This window comes from Diplotaxodon limnothrissa, linkage group LG16 (genome assembly GCF_057381915.1).
Source record: "Diplotaxodon limnothrissa isolate DT_005_m linkage group LG16, D_limnothrissa_male_GT1.1, whole genome shotgun sequence".
Taxonomy (NCBI): Eukaryota; Metazoa; Chordata; class Actinopteri; order Cichliformes; family Cichlidae; genus Diplotaxodon; species Diplotaxodon limnothrissa.
Window position 1 is genome coordinate 39,532,235 of NC_140611.1, and position 19,634 is coordinate 39,551,868.

The 19,634-nt window shown below is 44.8% G+C and overlaps 1 protein-coding gene across 4 annotated transcripts in view; it reads right to left on the bottom strand.

Annotated features, from left to right (window-relative positions):
- Positions 1–4,709: 4,709 nt before the first annotated feature.
- The window catches only part of stxbp5l (syntaxin binding protein 5L), a 131,205-nt gene continuing 116,280 nt past the window's right edge, over positions 4,710–19,634 (bottom strand). For 2 of the 4 annotated variants that reach the window (XM_085374905.1, XM_085374904.1), the window contains exons 23-30: positions 18,174–18,353; positions 11,746–11,847; positions 9,999–10,238; positions 7,279–7,642; positions 5,854–6,019; positions 5,604–5,715; positions 4,975–5,195; positions 4,710–4,751 (exon numbers count right to left, since the gene is read on the bottom strand). In XM_085374905.1, the coding sequence (XP_085231031.1) occupies positions 4,710–4,751; positions 4,975–5,195; positions 5,604–5,715; positions 5,854–6,019; positions 7,279–7,642; positions 9,999–10,238; positions 11,746–11,847; positions 18,174–18,353 (1,427 nt within the window). The remainder of the gene's footprint in view (positions 4,752–4,974; positions 5,196–5,603; positions 5,716–5,853; positions 6,020–7,278; positions 7,643–9,998; positions 10,239–11,745; positions 11,848–18,173; positions 18,354–19,634) is intronic. The other 2 variants (XM_085374906.1, XM_085374907.1) reach the window with 2 other exon arrangements.

A 19,634-nucleotide genomic window follows, 5' to 3' on the forward strand; every position in this document is an offset into this window, starting at 1 on the left:
TGGCCTGAATGTAAGTGGTTGGAAATGAAAACTTTACCTCATATTTAAATAACAATAAAACGACTCCTCCCACTACTGGTAATAATATAAATGATAATAAACATGTTATAAATGTCACCTGAAAGTTATAACAAACTATAATTAATGTGATTTTATACGGCGCAGTCGTATTTGTTTTACTAGATATAATTTTATTTATATTTATTTGTACAAAATAGAAATGTTCTTAAATTAAATTTGTACAAATCTGAAGTCCTGAAAGATTTCAAAGAAGTTAAAGTTTAAGAACTTTTTTTCCAGTGTAAATATTAAATATTCTGTTTGAAGGTGCAGTTCGGGCCATATGTGGAAAATTAAACCATTTTTGTAACTCACAGCTTTAATTCAAATAAATAAAACCCATAAATCTTCCCCGTCTCAGAGGCTCAGAAGTAGTTGGTCAGACTAACATAATTTTGAATACAAACTTTATATTTTAGTATCTGGATAAAAGTCTTTGCAATGATATTTTACTGCCTGGTGACATCACCACGTGCTGTTTCCTTACCTGAGATGCTCTGCCAGTGTCTCTCCGCCGCTTGTTTCTGAGTCTCTGCCTTAAGTTTTGCATTTAATAACTAAAGCTGCTCTGTTGGGCTGAGATCAGGTCACTGACTCAGACATTGGAGACTTTCTTTGCTTTCCTTGAGAAAGTCTTGGGCTGTTTTTGCAGTTTGCTTTGGCTCATTATCTGTCTGCACTGTGAAGCTCTGTCTGATCAGCTCTGCAGGATTATCTGAATGTGAGCAGAGAGGAAGCCCTGAGCTCTTCACAGCTCATCCTGCTGCTTCGATCAGCAGTCACAATCAAGACGAACAACCTTCTTCCACTGCAGCCATAGCCGAACTTTGGCTCGTGAGCTGTTTCCTCCTTCTCCAGTTTCTCTTCCCATTACTGCAAACAAGTGTTTATGTACCACTCTGCATCTATTATTAACTCCACAGCGCGTCTTTTGTCCCGTTTTCATCCCCTCATCCCTAACCAGTTGCAGCAGATGGCCCCCTGGTTCCTTCCCACTGTCACACATGATCACAGGGGGTCATATAATAATAGATTGCATTTATATAGCGCTTTTCGGGGCCCTCAAAGCGCTTTACAATTCCACTATTCATTCACTCTCACATTCACAACAACAGCTACAGGTGTAGCCACAGCTGCCCTGGGGCAGACTGACAGAAGCGAGGCTGCCATAACGCGCTAATCTGCCCCTCTGGCCATCACCAGTAGGCGGTAGGTGAAGTGTCTTGCCCAAGGACACAACGACCGAGACTGTCCGAGCTGGGGCTCGAACCGGCAACCTTCCGATTACAAGACAAACTGCCAACTCTTTGAGCCACGATCGCCCTGACTGTATATCATTGTAGTTCTTTACCTTCAGTATAAAGCACCTTGAGCCAACAGCTGCTGTATAAATAAAATTGAATGTAAACCGTCTTTATTTACATTCATGAAGGTGTCTCTTTGACAATAACACTCCTCCCTCCTCTGGAGTGTTAAAATGTTGTTTTTTTAACTAAAGAAAGAACTTGCGATCATCCACCTCAGCTGCCTTCTTCGGTTGTTTTTTCTGTCTGTGTGACACGTTGATTCCTTTTCAGCCTAACGAGGGCCTCCTCGACTTCCACTGACAGCTCGTTGGGTTTGGATAAAAGCGTAACTGGTTAAACTGTTTGTCAGTCAATAGGCCAATTATTGTTGAGCCTCTGACAGTGGGGACAGCGCATAGAAATGAACAGTAAATGCAGTACTTTTGTTAAACCTTGAATAAAATCAGGGAGTCTGCACGTTAGTCGCGTATTGATTTATAAATGCACTGCACTGGTGTATAAAAGTACACAAACTGTGTTCCAGTCAGAAAACTTATGGACCTACTAAATCTAACAAAACTGTCAAAATAATTAAAGTTTCTACATAAATATGATGCACTGGTAAAATCAGGCTTTTTGCTCTTAACATCACAGAATATCACAGTTACGTCTGTTCATGAACTATTTCTGAGCTTAAATGAACTCCAGTCCTCTTTATGTCATTAGACTCACCTGGCAGGTAGCGTTGAATTTACCAGAGGAAGGACAGTTCTTAGTCTGGAAGCTTTATTACTATTGATGAAAGGTAAATGACAATAACTGCATAAACCTGATCCTGGCTTTACCTGTGGGTCAAAACGTGGTTACTTACCTGAACAAAGGTCAAACTAAAGTGCTTTTGCACTCGCAGCTGGTTTAGTGACGAGAGCTCTCAGCCGTGTACATCAATCAATGTTTATTTCAATTTGCTGTTGCATCAACATATTTTCAGATCATTTTTTGTCAAGTAATTTCTATTACACTAGTATAATATCAAGAAGAACAAAAAGTGGTAGAATCCATTTAAATAAGACAAACGTTGCTGCCATCATTGAAAACCAAGTGAATGCCTCTTTAACATACTACAGTGTGAAGAACTACATCGTTCCTGTGATTTAGACAGAGCCAGAATACCAGATACAGTACCAGCAGTAACAGGTACAACATATACGAGAAAATATCCCAAGAATATACTTTATTTTTTATTTTTTTGTTTCACCTTTCACCCAAGATTGAACTGTACAGTTAATATAAAAACTGAAAACATAGAAACCGAAAACCTTCTAACAAAACACCCTGTCAGCAGAATCTGAGTTTTTTTGTCATTTTTTTGTGTATTTTGGTTTTGTGTTGTTTTTTCTGCACTTACACAAAACTCATTGACGGTACAGAGATAAGAGAGAACGACATTATTAGTTTGCTGTGTTTTAGACACCCCGTTGAACCAAATCCAGGTAGCCTGGCTGTAGGATTTCAGGTGAAGTCGGTAAAAATAAAAGCGTGAAGGCCGCTCGAGCCTCAGGAATGTGTCAGCCGCCTGACAGGAAGCAGGCAAAGATGATTAGCAATGCAGATTCACGTGTTCCTCTTATTGTTTCAGGCTGTGGATGTATGTGCTGCCGTGCACGTTTCACGCGGGCGTGACGCCGCCACGATCAGCATAAAGGTCTGATGTGTGTGAGAGACGGATGCCGGTTATCCCGCGTTTGAGTTTTCAGTTCAAAATACAGACAAATACACAAGTACAAAATATCCTCCTCACTCGATGTTGTTCGTCCTTGTCGTGTGGCTACCCACTGACACGTAACACAATCACGATGTGATACACGACGACCATGTATCATGACACGTTTGTTGTTTTTAAAATACAAAAGCCTTCGTTAAAGAGGCCGTAACCATCAAATATAGGACTGCGACACAAGGATATCATAGTCACAGTCATCAAGAACGATATCGAAAGGAAGAGAAACCAAAACCGAACGAACGCCTTCATTTTTTTTTCACGTACTCGACGGCTGAACATCACTGGAAAAAACTGTCACTTCTCCCGAACCGCTTACTGACAAACAACTCCTCTTCATGTTCCCATCACGAAGACGGTGACAGTCACCACGAGTACTGCCTGTCATTATGAAAAGACGACTGCTCGGGTTGCACACCAGAATGCACCAACTGCAGAGTGAGGTGGAGAGAGATGTGAGGGTGTCGTTCACGTTGGCTGCTCTGGCTGAGGGAGGGTGTGGTTCTCTTTCTGCCTCACTCACACTTGCACACGCGACCTAACGTCGCGCGAAGGCAGCGATAGACTCAAAGATCAGGGACAACTAAAACACGCCTTCATATGTTCACGGTCACCGTTCTCTGCTGTGAGCCACAGGAAACCCGGATCAGCTCCTCCGTGGTTTTTATGGCACGTGAATATAAGTTTGTAGTATAGATATAAACACACTGACCGCAACACGCTCCCACACCCACGCCTTCTCTCGTGTTCATTTCACGGGTTTGTAAGTTGCAGCAGCTGAAAAGTGGAACTAGATTGCTGAGAGCTGAGTGTTAATACAACTGAGTTATATTTCATTTGCACTGTGCAGCCCAGAGTACGAACAACGTTTTAGCGGTTTTTAAGTGTGTGTCGACAAAGTTAACTGTGTGCGTTTGGTATATATAGTGTGTGAAGTAATATGAGCGGAGACTAGGGAGTAAAAAGAAACATTAAAAAAAGGGAAAGTAACACAACTTTTGGCTTAGTAGCAATGCAGGTATACGTTTCCCTTTTTATATATCATTTTTTGTTAATATCTCAAAAAATAGAAAGTTTTTCATAATTTGTGTTGTTGGCTTACATCATAAATAAAACGTCTTTTTATGTTTGACTCTCATGTTAAAGTAGCATGCTGCTTTTTAATATGGCAGTTGTATATTTTTAGTCATTCATTGCTGTTTCATGCATTTCTTGTTGGTTTCTTAGTTTTTGACTATCTACACAGTAAGGTCCAGAAAAACCGCACACACACACACACACACACACACACACACACACACACACACACACACACACACACACACACACACACTTCCAGTTCCATCTTCAGACCTTCAAATGCCGCCATCTCCTCACCGTCCTTCTCGCTGCAGGTCTAGACGGGGAACTAGCCCGTCCTCATCACTCAGCGATGTGACAGTGTGTGCATGAAGCCAAGCCAGAAGCCATAAAGACAAAGTCACTGTGCCTCTCTTTGAATGCTTTCATTTTTGAAGTGAAAGTCCCGTCGCGGCATATCGTTCCCAGCAGCATGAGGGCAGACCGAGGCCCCCGTCCTGCTATTAGAACTGGTACCACTTCTTGTCCTTGCATTTCAGCATCAGCTGGAAAAGATACAAAAGGACATCTTCTTAATGAGAAGGACTGAAACCTTGAGAGCATTTCTTTTTATTGCATTGGGGAGTAAATTATTGATTTGCCAACAAGAGAATCATTTAATAACCACTTTTGTTGGCTTCAGTTCAGTTTTTGTTAATGTCTCAAAATCCAAAGTTGTACATTTAGATGCTCTTTATATTTTCACATCATGTTATGTTTCATTTTCACCTCATGAGCGTGCTTGGAGAAGGCTTCTGCACTAGTCATCATTAGGGCGGTGCGCTCCTCCAGCTCCCCCAGCCTCTGGCCTCTCTCATCCAGAGCAATGCGCGCCCTCGCCAGCTCGCCCACCACTCCACTAGCGGCGACCTTCATGCCCTCCACTCCTCCCTGTCCAGGGATGTGCTGCGCAAGACTCCGAGAAGCCTTCCCAGCCGCAGCCTCGCCGACTGTTGGAACGAGACAGAGTGACAGGGGTGTGGAAATCAAACGCACCCTGGGGTTCTTCAGACACGCCTCCTGATTTTGCCAACTGACTGTTTGTCATTGTTTGCCAACATTGTGTGCTCGCTCTGACTGCGATTGCCTCGTCTGATACAAGTTAAACTAGTCTGAGTATTTTCAACTTAAGAAAACTTTTAAGGTGTTCTCACATCGCCCCGTCTCACTGCGCGACCTCTTATTGGTTAGAGCGAGTGCTAGTCTCACAACCAAAGCCACAAAATCAGCAAGTACATCTTATGTAATCTGCCATGTGCAGGCTAAAGACATTCATGTCTTATTATTAGCAGTATAATATGGTGTCATGCATTCTTGAATGCTTTATATTAAGAAAATAATGTAGACAGACAACGCACAGAGCTCTTCTCTGTCAAAGGTGTGGGCATTTCCTCCAAAGAAGCCTTTTAAAAATCCTCGGTTCTGGGCTTCTGGTGTTTCTATTGGTGTAAACAGCTCTCCCAGCATTTCCTGCAAAAAAAAAAAAAAGAATTTTAGAAGTTGCACGAAGGATGTAATCAGAGAAGATGGCAGATAATTCACTGGCCATCAGCAACAGACGGAGGGGATGATTGCCAAATGGCCAATTTTGCCAGCCCTAGTGCTGACCTGCAGGTTATCGCACATCTCCTGGCTGTATGTAATTCTCTGGACCTCTGTGGGGGAGCTGAGATACAGTGCCTGCCCCCCATTGGTGAAGTAAAAGGTTCTTGCAATGCGCATGTCTGTCAGAGGCAGGTAATTGACATCCATGAGCGGTCTTAAGCTGGGCAGACTGTGGGCAGAATGAAAGAGTGAAGAAAGGTAAGAACAGCTGTGTAATAATTACTGAGCTTCAAAAGTAAACTACACTGAACATCAGAATAAAAAGAAAGAAATCATTATTATGTTTCTTTTCTAATCTTTGGTAACAAAGCAGCTTTTCATAGGCTGTAGTCTCAGAGGTAAACTGCACGAATCCGGTCTTTAAGTCTGACGTCATTAGTCAAACGAACACTGCAGCATCACTGAGAGTTACAAACTGTCTAAATTCTTTCACCTTTAATAAAATGATCAGCGTTGCTGCTTTACCAGGTGTAACAATTCAGTTTAACATCCATGAAAACAGGATTTATTACGTTTAACAGAGTTAGAAGTTAGCAGGAAGTTAGCTCGCTAGCTTCCACCTAAACATGATATAGCATGTTCTGACTGAGAGGTTTCTGGAAAATTCAAACGTACAGCTCTGCTATCACTTCCAACATAAATGAAGACAGGAAACTAAACAGCAGTGACGTTTGTAGGGTTACTGAAGTTGGGCTAGCTGCTATATAATGATGTGCTACGTGATCACTAGCGACACAGCTATGTTAGCCTAGCATAAACACAGTGAAGCTGGAGGATGAACGCTAACTTTTTTCCACTCGATAAAAGTTAACATGAGGGTTCCTGATGGTTAGAGATAAATGCAATCGCATGGCAGGATGCTGTAAACGGACCAAACTTCAGTCAGGAGAACAACTGAGATAATCCATCCACAATACGAGGTTAGTCATTAATATACTGCTGCATGGGCTGTAGCTACATCGTAAGGGTTTAAACACTGAGCTTTAAAATGAACAGTGGTGGTAAAAACAGAGAGAGTTTTTTAGGGGCTTGTTCAGATTAAATAGAACAAGATACAAAACATGTTAAAAACACAGCAGCCTTAATAAACACAGTAGTTTGGACTCGGAAGCAGGTTCATCACATCATCACTTAAAGACCGGATAGAGCCAGACCATTCAGCATCCACCCAGTGAGTGGCCCTTGCATAGAGTCACATGTAACTCTCAGATTTCCTCTGCACCAAAACGCTCTCACTGACCGGTTCAGATTAAGTATCCTTACCTGTGAAAAGGAAAAAGCTGCTACGCAGCCACGTTCAGCTTAACAGTGCAAACACAGAAATGATAGCTGCGCTGACAGAGCAGGCTTTAAAGCAGGCCGCGCTACAGCGTGCGCAGATTAAAACAAACATCTAATAACAGAGAACTCGAGCGGCCGTGGTCATACCTGAGTGTCATGACGTGTCCGTTTGCACAGAAGCAGGCGAGGCACACGCTGTTGCACACAGACACCACGTCAGCCCTCAGCACAAAGGACGACTCTGTGATGTTGTGGACAAACAGGCAAGACTGCGAGGGCATCAGGAACACTTTGGCCTGCCTCTCAGAGCACACCACAGCCAAGTGTCCGTCTCCGCAGGCGTCCTGGGAGGACGATGGCGAAAAGTGGACCAGCTTGCGCCTCCGCAGTCGGTCGGGGTCCTCGGGGGCGTTGTGGTCCCGCCAAACCTCATAGGGGGGCTGGATGAGAGCTCCCATGCAGTCCAAGAAGCTGAAGCGTAACACAGAGCCCTTCAGCATCAGCACCGCTCCTGTGAGTGTGTGAGCAGGAGAGGGACCCAGCACACAGTGGGAGAGAAAAGTCTTTAAAGCTCAGCACAGGATGGAAGACGGCGCTAAGCGTAACATTTCAGTCAAAAAGATGCGTCTATGTTCTCACGTGGTCTTTAAAACTGAGCATGTATGTACAGACCACTGCTGCCAGAGTCCTGGCAGACCTCTGCTGTAGGTCTCTTCGAGTCAAAGCGGGGTCCTTCCTTTCCACTGTTGTGATTTTCCCTCTAATACTGCCTGTAATATAACGTTTGTATAGCTATACAAAAAGGACTGAATGATACAAGGCAAGCTTCACAACCTTGTACACTTAACTGCCTCACAAGTGCAACTACTGGATGCAGTAATACATTACTGACACTTTTCAGATGCTGCATTTACTACATCGGACGTTATCCAATAGACGCCCACAGGAGCACTTTAGAACGAGAGGAAACAATCCTTTCTTCTTCTCTCGAGTGGATCTGTGACCTTCCAGTAATAAGCTCGCTTCTCATAAGTTTAGTCTCAAGGGAAGAGCTGCTGCTTCAAAGGGACTGGAAATTTGGCTATATTGATGTTTTTACTTTGAACGGGAGACCTTTTTTTCAGGAGCAGTAATGCGTCTCTGAGTGGCTCCATTTTGTGTAGACTGTAGAAACACTGTCCACACTCTGGAGTACAAAATCAAGCCATCTGCAAAATAATGCACGATGCCCATCAAAGTTTCAGTGAAAGAAAATCACGTGTAATTGAAACAAATGAGGCCTTTGAAGCCTCACAGCTTAACACGGTGCATCTGTGCTCTTGGAGAACGATCTCCACTTACTGTAAGAGTCGGCCACACATTTCCTCTCATGTTCATAACGACCGTTTGTGTCCACAGAATTCAAACTGAGTGAAAGATGAGATTTGTTTGGTCAGATCAGTGTCCCGGGGTTTAGACCGAGCTCCATCAGAGCAGCATCAGCATCACTGACATGATGATAACTTTATTATGGACTGTGGCCACTGTGGGTCGGCTCCAGCTGTTCAGGGTAAACTTCAGTTTCATACAGATCTGTGACGAATCAGTTTCCTCTACGTACCAAATGACCATTTTACTTCAAACGTAATTTTAATGCAGTTTTTCAATGACAATGAATCCACATTTTTGCCTTTTGAAGGCATGTGGTCCTAAACTTTGATCAGCTGTAACGCAGCCTGTGTCGGTGTCTGTGACTCAGCATTTGGAGTCCATGTTGAAAGTATGCTTAGTCCTTGCGCTGCTATTATTAGTTAGGATTTAGTTGAGTTTCATTCTGGTTTTGTTTCTTCTATAATTCCTCATTTATAAGTCGTCTCTTGTCATGTGTTTATTGTCTGCATGTTGTCATGTCCACGTCTCTCCATGTTTTGTGTTCTGTGTTCAGTGTGCTTGGTTTTACTTCCCCCTGGGGCACCATCATGTTCGTTTGTGTCAGCTGTGTTTGCACTTCCCTCGTTACCCTCCTGTGTGCTTCAGTCCGCTTACTGTCCTTGGTCGGGTCGTCTGTTTGTTTCATGTCATAGAGTTTTTGCTCCTACTGTTCAGGTTCCTGTGCAGTTTCATGCTCTAGTCTCTTGTCATTGTTTCCATATTTAGCCACAGTTGTTTCCCAGTTATGTTTCAGTTTAGTTTCACCCTTGTTTCAACTCGCCTCGCTTGTCTCTTTTCTCATCAGCTTAAATCAACGGCTCTTTGTTAAACCATAGTTCGTTGGGGTCCGTTCCTCAAACACACCGGCTGCTCAGCCGTGACAGCCCGTTTCAGTCTAAGTGATGTTTCCAATAAATTTCATGCTCAAAAAATGTTTCGTGTCACTCAGATTTCTTCTTGTTGCAGATTGAAGCTCTACTTGGAACCAACCATGCAAAATATGAATTTTGCCGTTTTTCAACTTTTGATTGGGATTCATTCCAACACATTTGTAATATGAAATCACTGCACTGAACTCACCTTATGAACTCCTAAATGAAGCATTACACTGAAAAACCTGCAGTTCTTGGAGCCTCCACTTCAGGCTGGTTTAAACAAACGTTACAGCAGAACAAGCACGAGTCACCGCCTGGTACAACTATCGCTGTTGGTCTCTGTTGCTATAGAAATATACACGACTCTATCCAGAATATTGTGACACTTCATTCATTCGTGCTCTCCCATTAGCATGATGGCAAACTGCTGAACTACAGTGAAACTACAGAGGACCTGTGGCCCTAATCATGACCGTATCATAGTGTTGTTGCTTCAGCAGTATCATGTAGGCGGGTATAGTTTAAAGTGACTAATAACTTTGGTACTTCTTGTGGTACTGTTGCAGTTTCGGTGGTACTTACCACTTACGCCCATCGTGACAGGCTCTTCCATCCTTTCCTCCTGATCAGTGGGGATGGACATGGGGATGAGCAGCACCACGCCTAAGCTAGTGCCCACCCACAGACACGGGGTGGGCAGGACATCGTTCTTGCGCCCGTACGACTCTCCGAACTGCAGCGTGGTCACAGCCTCTTTGGTGTCGCGGTCAATGCTGGAAACACTGGAGCTGCGCGAGCGGGTGAAGGAGTTTTCACGACTCTCTGCAGCAGCATCCCCAAACACCCGGCAGAGGCACGAAGGAGCGTGACAGATGATGGCGAGAGAGCAAAGAGGAAATTGGATGGAGTTGATTGGAGTTGGATGGTGTAATTGATTTATAAGAAGAGCGGTGCAGAGAACAGCAGCATGGCGGAGGAGAGGGAATGGAGCAATGAGGTGATGAGCAGTTAAAGGGAAAGAAGCACACAGTAAGAGCTTGAGAGGATACAGGTGCTAACGTTCAAAGTGAGCTTTCTGCAGATTTCATATGATGAAGAAATGGAACAAAAATGTCACTGAACAGATGTGAAACACTGAGGAGGGAGAACTCACTGCAGAGACACGGGAACATGTTTACCACCACACACACACACACACACACACACGCACCCACACATGCACGCACACACACACGCACCCACACATGCACGCACACACACACACACACATGCACACACGCACCCACACATGCACGCACACACACACACACACATGCACACACGCACCCACACATGCACGCACACACACACACACACACGCACACACACACACACACATGCACACACGCACCCACACATGCACGCACACACACACACATGCACACACGCACCCACACATGCACGCACACACACACACATGCACGCACACACACACACACACACGCACACACACACATGCACACACACACACACACACATGCACACACGCACCCACGCACACACACATGCACACACGCACACACTTTTAAAGCCTTCCAGTCTGAGTTTACTGAGACTGCAGTGGTTTTAAGACTCTACTTAGTGGCTTTGTGGCATTCCCAAGGACAAATACACACACACACACACACACACGGGGGCACTTGCCACAGATTGAACAAACTTGTTTGATTATTTGAGTGCCTCCATCTTTAAAGTGTTGCTGCATCTGTGAATTATTCAGAGCCAGCCGACGTGCAGCACTGCAGCCCAACGTTACACAAAGTGCAGACTTTACGTAACAGCGACTGCAGATGGTCGCCGAAGCTGCTGTACACATATCAAGCTAAGATAAATGAAATGTCGGCAGCTGCTCAGTTTCAGCAACACTTCTGAACAATATTCTGAGAAGCAAAGCTGCGTAAGTGATTCATCTCTGTGTTTGTCACATGAGAGCTGTGAGTCGGCATCAACTGTTTCCATTACGCTTCCTGGCCGTGGATGCGCAGAAACGCTTGTCTGTTGTTACCTGTCGTCTGTGTTAAACTAATGAAACAGCAAAGTGATGCAACAATAACATGTTCACTATTGACGAGCCCGCGCTGGCTACAGCATGCTTACAGACAGAAACCATGCTGCTATGAACTGCTCAACAGACGGCTTCACCAACTCCAGAAGCTTCCAGGACATGAGCAGACACTTCATGTATGCTTTAGATGATACAGGTCCACAGGACGGACGGACATTCTGACGGACGCACGTAAAGTAGTCAGCAGGACAGCAGGTGATGCGTTTGTGGCCGAAGCCCTCTTACCTCGGTCACTCCAGCAGTAGGAGGTGGTGCTGTGGTGCTCGTCGTGGGAGTACATAGTGACTCCGTGTAACTGCTGCAGCATTGCCCTCCTGGATGCATGCCCTATTTGTCCCCCACAACATGAACCCCATAGGACAAAGCACAGCGGCCACCACCAGAGAAACAGATACACACATGTGTAACCATCCAGACAGACAGACGGACAGCAGTACGAGAATGACAGGAGGGAAAGAGAGAAAGAAGCCACTGAGCATGGAGCTTCAAATATACACCAAGACAGAGAGAGCTGCACAGGAGGCTGCTCGGCTAACTTTCTGCTGTCCGAACAACCTTTGACTCTCTTCCTGTTTCTGTCTGGACCCCTTTTAGCACCGCCTGCTGTAGTAAACGCTGGTGGACAAAGAAGCAGGCTTCTACTCCTCACCTGCTGTGATAAGGTGCACCTAATACACTCTACTGAAGGACGACCGCACAGCCCTGTTGCACACAACCAAAACTTTAATCGAGCTTCCTTTGAAACTGCCACAAGTGCAAAACTGGTTTCAAAGCAAGTGCAGTGTGAGCGAGAATCAGCTGCATGCTAAACTGGAACAACAGGTGATGTGAAGGATCTTTTTCAGGAAGACCAATATGTGCTAAAATTGTGGTGCATTGACGACAGAGCTGAACAACGCTGCTGCAAACACGGCACAAACTGTTCCTCGGCTGTGAGTCCGGATGGCAGCCGCTCAGTTTCGCAATGAGTCGCCGGGGTGTGTTTACGCTGTGTGACAGAGCCTGTGGGGTGCCGGCTAATGAAAGTCAGGCGCAGCGGTACTATGACAGGACACAGGGACCCCTGGGGGGCCCTCACAGGGAGCTGGAGGCAGGCAGGCAGTGTCGGGGAGGTGATAAGGGGAAGGCAGGCAATCTGAAGTCGAGAGACAATGTGCTCGATTTATGCAGTGATGTTTGCACAAGCACACACGCAGGTTAGAGGGACACACACCTGCAGACTCTTATCTATGGACTGCAACACAAATGAACATGATGCATATTCAGCTGTTTGTTAAACTGGCCTGTCGTTGGAAAGCATTAAATTTGGTGTGCAAAGCTGAGTCACCTCAGTTTTGCGATGCGATCCAATAACGTCCGTATTTTACTGCCTGTGTTATTTTTGTATTCTGTAGGTGAGCAGACCCTGTGAGCCTGCGCGTGGGCTGCAGCAGAGGTACAAAAGGGGAAGCAAACACTTGTTCCTAAACAATGCCCAGTGTGTCTGCAGGCACTGCTCGTGGCATCACACAGAAGTATTTTTAATATTTAAAAGGTGGGCTGCCCGACCGAGATGGGAGGTATGGAAATGTTTACTGCGCTCCGACTTTGCTTCCCTTGCCATTTCCCTCCTCTGTGTCCTTGCCCTGCGTGCAGATCTCATTAACATCGGGCTAATTTCTCGCACTGCTTGTTGACCTTTAATTATACTGGTGAGCCTGCTGGCTCTTCACTGTGGTACCCAGTGCAAGTGATAAACAACAGTGCCAAAGGTAGGTGATAGACAGGGAACAAGTGTGCTGAGAAAAGCCACTGTTCAGGTATAAAATGTGCTCATTAAGGCCAGTATAGACCTTCTTTTCCCATTTTATTATCTTCTTCTCCTTCTTGCAGCGTCCTGTTAGTCAGTGTAAACAATTAGAGAATATGGCTCATCCAAGCTAACTGTGGTGTCCTCCTTCAGTCTGCAGCTCTGTTTAAATCCATATTTATCATGTATCCTATTTTGTTCTAAAAACCTGGGACAATGTTTAAAAGACTTCACAGAATCACGGTCCCTGAAACACGAGTGCAACTCAAATATTAGGTTATGTAATATCCTGTGTACTGAGTGGACTTTCTAAGTGGGCAGCACAAGAAGCAAAGCTGGAGCCGTCTCCACACTGTAAAAAACAGCATGTGCTTTAGAGCACATGAAGGCTGTGTTATTCCAGGTCAAATAAAATAAGATGCATTAAGACAAACATGACAAAGTGCAATGAGAAGCCCAAAGCTCTGCGCCTCCAACAGCCTGCGTGTGCACAGGCCTGCAGCAGAACCACCCTCGTGTTCTGGACGCTTTCATGACAGCTGCAAAATCATTAGAGGCAGAAGGACACTCGGTGTGTTAGTGGATGCTCAGGCAGCGTTCTAACACACTTAAAAAGCTAAAATAACAACGTTTTCTTTCCATTTGGTGTTAAATCTCTTGGAATGGCTTCTTTGCTTCTGCCTTTATTTTGAAGTAAAGCCTGACGCAAACAAAAGGTCCGGGCAAAATGTTTCAATGCATCGGGCTGCGCTCGAGTCAGGTGCAGCTAGGCAACCGGCATGGCTATGCTAATCACCACGGGCCCACGCTAGTATACAGTTTCATGGAAAATTACGCAACAAGTCTGTTGAACAGTTTCTTATGCATATTTTCACAGCAGCTTTGAATCATCTGCATCGGTGTGGTTGGTGATGCAGCTGGAGCCCCAACCGTGGCTTTAATAAAACATTCAGCTTATGCTAATGAAAAACTGCTTCCCTCTCGGTTCCAGGTCACTGTTGTATAATGAGGTCGGTGAAGATGGCGGCATGAATTTAATTGCAGAATTGCTGTAAAAGGGTCAGCTGTACTCCGGAGTAACGGACACGTGTTCTTAAGAGTGCCTGTTGATGATCCCAGCGTAGAAGCCTTTGGACGTGCAGAGCCCGGTGTGCTGAATGTGATCATCTGCCAAACTGTGGTGTGCTAATGTTTCGTGCAGTTTGGCTACAATAACTGTGACATTTGGGAAACTGTCACAATGTTGAGCCTCCTATGGAGAGATTAGTTTGTCGTGACCTGACTGAGACTGTAAATCTGGCGGCGCCCGCGTCTAAGCAAACACGACCCATCAGTGGACCACGAGTGGAGCTTTGCAGGAGTGTACTTTCTGCAAGGGACGAGTTTATGTGGTGCATCAGCACTTAGAAAGCCAGGTGTACACGATGATTGGGCCCACTGTGACTGATGTACACGGGCTGTGTGACAGGCTGCTGCAATCTGCTCCACACTTTAGATCAGACCCTGCATCATTAGACGACTCCTCCACCCTCGGGGCCGACGGCCATCCGGTCTGAACCTGCTCTTAGGCTGCTGTTGTTTATTTTTAACACCTTCTGAATATAACCCGACCCTGTGAATCACCACAGAGACAAAGAAGCTCGCAGACACTCCCACTGATACTTCTGCTGCTCTTCTCCAACTGAAGCAAGATCATAAAACTTTTAATATGACAGGACAGAGTCAGAGTCCTGTTAGAACGAACGATCTGCATCTACTTTTTATGTTTATTCAAAGTAAATGGACGCCCTGCATTAGTGTTGTCTGTCAGGCTGTGACAGACTAAGTGTTACAATTCACACAGAATCTGTAATTACGTGGTTGCTAATCCTGCATGAGGCCATTTCTCTGTCACTTCTGAGGTCAGCAACTCGAAATTATACTGCTGGGATCGCAGTTTAAGTCTTCACTTGACAGGACGTTTATGTGTTTTTCTCCCTTCGTCTCGTTTGTCACGCGATGAGTAAAAGAAGAAAGGAAAACTTTATCCAACAAAGGTCAAAAATTCATTCTCATTTTGTCTTTAAGATAGTCATGCTGTCTTGGGGAGATAAGGAAAAATGAATTATCAAGGCTTTTATGTTTGTCTTAAAGCAGCAGTTCTCGTTCAGCCAATCGTAGTTCAAATGTTCTGAGAGGAAAGTGAAATGTAACACCAAAGCCAGCAGGGGGCGACCTCTGTCTGCATCTGTCGATCACCACAAACATCTTCCCAGTTATCTCACGTTCTGCTTCTATTTCAGTAATATTTTGGCCACCTAAAAAAATCTGTCTCAGAGTGAAGATGGACTAAAAGAAACACAAAGACTGGCTCTGCACTTCTGTACTAAAATTAGCATCTCAGCTGTGATGTCATTCAGCGGTTTGTAGGGTCCCATTACGAGGCATCGAGATGAGCATTTTATCATTCCTGGTGTTTTGGAATCAGATTTAATGAGGGAGGGGGACTAAGATCAGCCAATGAGCATGCCCTGGATTATATCCCTGACTCAGTCCAAAATTCCAAAGTGGACTTGCTTGGATGTCTCCAAATGAGCGACTGAACGCATAAATGGCTTAGGAAGTATCGCCCCCTGGTGGCCATTAGGGTCAATGCACGTTTAAGGCACTTTAGCTTGCCATTATCATTCTCCTGTATTATCTAGAGCTAATACGGTATTTTCCGCACTATAAGGCGCACTTAAAATCCTTTAATTTTCTCAAATTATGAATTCTGATCGTGCTTACTGACCTTGAACCGATTTTATGTGCTACACGGCGCTCACAAATCTGTCAAAAATGTTTTAGTGCGACTGTGGTAAGCTACGAAGCCGCACCGCGTGATGGATTGTTGGAGCATTACAGCTACTGTAGTCAGGAGCCTCACGGAGTAATCTGGGTCCTAAACTCCGTCATTTTCAGGTCCCAAAGTCAAACAAACACTGCAGCATCACTGAGAGTTAAAAACTGTCTAAATTCTTTCATCTTTAATAAAATTATCAGCGTTGCTGCTTTACCAGGTGTAACAATTAAGTTTAACATCCATGCAAACAGAATTTATTAAATTTAACAGACTTAGAAGTTAGCAGGAAGTTAGCTCGCTAGTTAGCTAAACATGATATAGCATGTCCTGACTGAGAGATTTCTGAAAGAATTCAAACGTACAGCTCTGCTATCACTTCCAACATAAATGAAGACAGAAAACTAAACAGCAGTGACGTTTGTAGGGTTACTGAAGTTGGGCTAGCTGGTATATAATGATGTGCTACGTGACCGCTAGCGACACAGCTATGTTAGCATAATATAAACACAGAAGAATGAGGAGAGTAAAGTTTGACTTATCTGACGGTTTTGTTTCGCCTAATGCGCCTTATGGTCCGAAAAATACAGTCGATGAAATTGTGTATTTGTAGTTGGTATGAGGGATGAACAGGGGGGGCTGTAAATTTAAAACACAGGGCTGTATATCCTCCCCACGAGGGGGGGCTGTCTGATTGTTGGTGACTCTCTCTGTATTACTGTAGGATCTTTACATTACAACATAGAGCATCTGGAGGTGACTGTTGTTGTGATTTGGTGCTACATAAATAAAACTGAACCGTTTCCCTATTCTAACTCAGATTAGCAGACAACGATATAAAAACAGCTGTAAAACCACAAACGCACACACATGACCACACAGAAGCGTATTACAGCCAGACTCAAAAACAAAAGCATATGTTTGCATTCATGTTTCTAAACTGATCACTGGGAATACGGAGCCTCTGTGGGTTCATCGCATTTTAAATGGTGCAAATCAAAGTGAGGGTGTGAATAAGAGCGAGCGCAAATGGAAAGACAATAAATGTCATGTCTGTTAATGAAAATGTCAACTCGTGCGGTGCTCTTGTATTATTGTCCTCCTTGAACTGTGCTCCTTCTGATGATAAGAGTTATTAGAGGTAAAAATAAAAACGTCCTGGTGGTTTCAGTTTGAGGAAATTGCAAACATCTACAAACTTATAACCCGTGTTTGTAGATGTGTGCATTCCCTTTGCTCATAGCTCATAAAAACTCGATAAGTGTAGCAACGCTACATGAAGTTTAATATGCGCTGTCATTTTCATCTCAGAAAACATCCAGAAGTTATTTATGAGACGAGAAAAACAGAAAGGCAAATAGAGTTATAATCATAAATCTGTGGCATGATGAGGAAAACCATCAGATCCTTCTGCTGTTTCGGTGCAGAGCACAAAATGCAAGAAAGAAAGAAAGAAAGAAAGGAAGAAAGAAAGACAGAAAGGAAGGAAGAAAGAAAGACAGAAAGGAAGAAACGAAGGAAGAAAGACAGAAAGGCACAGGAGAAGTAAAAACTGGTTAAATCACTGAATCACCAACCTTCAGGCCTGCAACATCGTCGACACAAGCAGCAGAGTCAAGGACACAATGCAAGGACTCGTTCTTGCATTCAGAAGAAGCAGAACCTGCAGTCTGAATGTTGTAAGCTGATGCTAATGCAAGCTGCACGAGTGCGATTGGCATGCTGTAATGCAACAGTGGTGTCCTGGTACGTGACTGTCAGCTCCTGCAGATGCAGTCTGGTTATTTTACCGTGCAGCTATATAAGTGTGCGTTTGTTTTTTCTTACTGTGTGTTGCTCTGTTTACCCTGCAGCATCTTCTCTGCAGAACCACACCCCGATTTTGGATTTCATGCTGCTAACTTGCATTAGCATGTGCTTGCCTTGTGTTGACCATGTGTCAGGCCTTTCTCCACTTACCCTGGGGTGAGAGGATGGCATGCACTTGCTGGGAGGGGGGTTTGTTATAGAGGGTTAGGGATGGGAGTTGGGAGGACAAGCACACACCTTCAGTGTGGGACACAGGCAAAGAGATCTCCATGCAAGCAGCGGACTGGGCCTTGCGGAAGGGCGGTCGGCCAGGGCCTCTGCGGGTAAGCCGTGGCCCCTCGGGACCCATCGGAATGCGAGGCTTCCCCGCCGAGCAGGGCTGGGAGGTGGGGCTAGTGCAATGTCCATTGACATGATCTGTAACAACGGCAAAGCATTAGCAAACAACAGAAAGAGGGATGTAATTCAACTTTAAACATATTCTGATTTACTGCTGCATTATCCATCTTCACAAGTCATTTAGTTTGATGGGAAGTGAAATAAAAATCAGGGCAGGGAACCTCAAATTAGGGACGAGATTTTCCAAGGAGATAACTGCTTTTCCCTGCCGGGAGACGCTTTGTCTACTAGACTGCAAAAAGGCAGGCTGACACTAGATGACCGATGAAGATGAATATTTCTGCAGCGTAAGAGGAGCAAGCTGATGCTGAAAATTTGATTGCCAACTAGGAAGATGATAGTGAGGGAAAAAGGGAGAGTGAGTGACAGAGGCTGGAGAGTGGTTTGAAGTAAGTATGTGCAAGGAGGGGATGCCGGGGCAGAGGAGGAAGATGCAGAGTAAAACTGTGAGTGCAGCTTCATCGAGTCTGTGACGTGACATAAAACAGGCTCGTTTCATCTCCACTTTGTTGCTTTTATCTCAGTGAACTGTGGGGAAACCTTGTTTTTAGCAGAAAGCTTTATGACATCCAAAGCTGCAGGTGAAGAACGAAAACAAGCTCTGCTCTTTATTCTGTCAAATTAGCACTCGCTTATATTGGCTGGGCTACAAATTCATCTACGGACAGAGCTGATACCAACACACTCGGTGATTTCTTTACCCCTCGGGGACGAGTCCGTGCACTGTGCTGGAGCCAGACCCTGTTAATGACACAAAGGAAAGAAAGGCCGGGCTGACCTTCTCTCGTTCTGTGTTCAGCCATACTTGTGAGCGGGCACGAGAGGCGGCCGGATCGATCCCAATATGCCGGCACTGGTACCGATCCACACTAGTGCGTGGCCCGTTTTTCACTATGGAAATGAAACAATACCCTCGAACATGCGCTCTCGTGGTGTTGACTCGTGTGCATTTTATTGAAAGCCGGCACACTTTTAAACCACAGAGGAGCTCTAGAGACGCCACAGTTACACTCCAGCTCTCCAACGTACACAAAGGGCCGATTAAATAATGAAGGCGGAGCTCACAGGTGGGCATCACAGTGATAATAAACATCAGTATATGGACACACTGACCCTGTATTTATTTACATATCACTACGCTCTCATCCTCACTGAGTACATGAGCCCCCTTTTTATCAGTGACCCCCCCCAGCAGATTAACAGCAGCTGTGGTCGCTGCCGTGGGAGGACAGAAGCTTTCCATGTGTGTTTTGGTGGAAGGTCTTATACATGGAGACGAGTGGAGCAGATAAACAATAT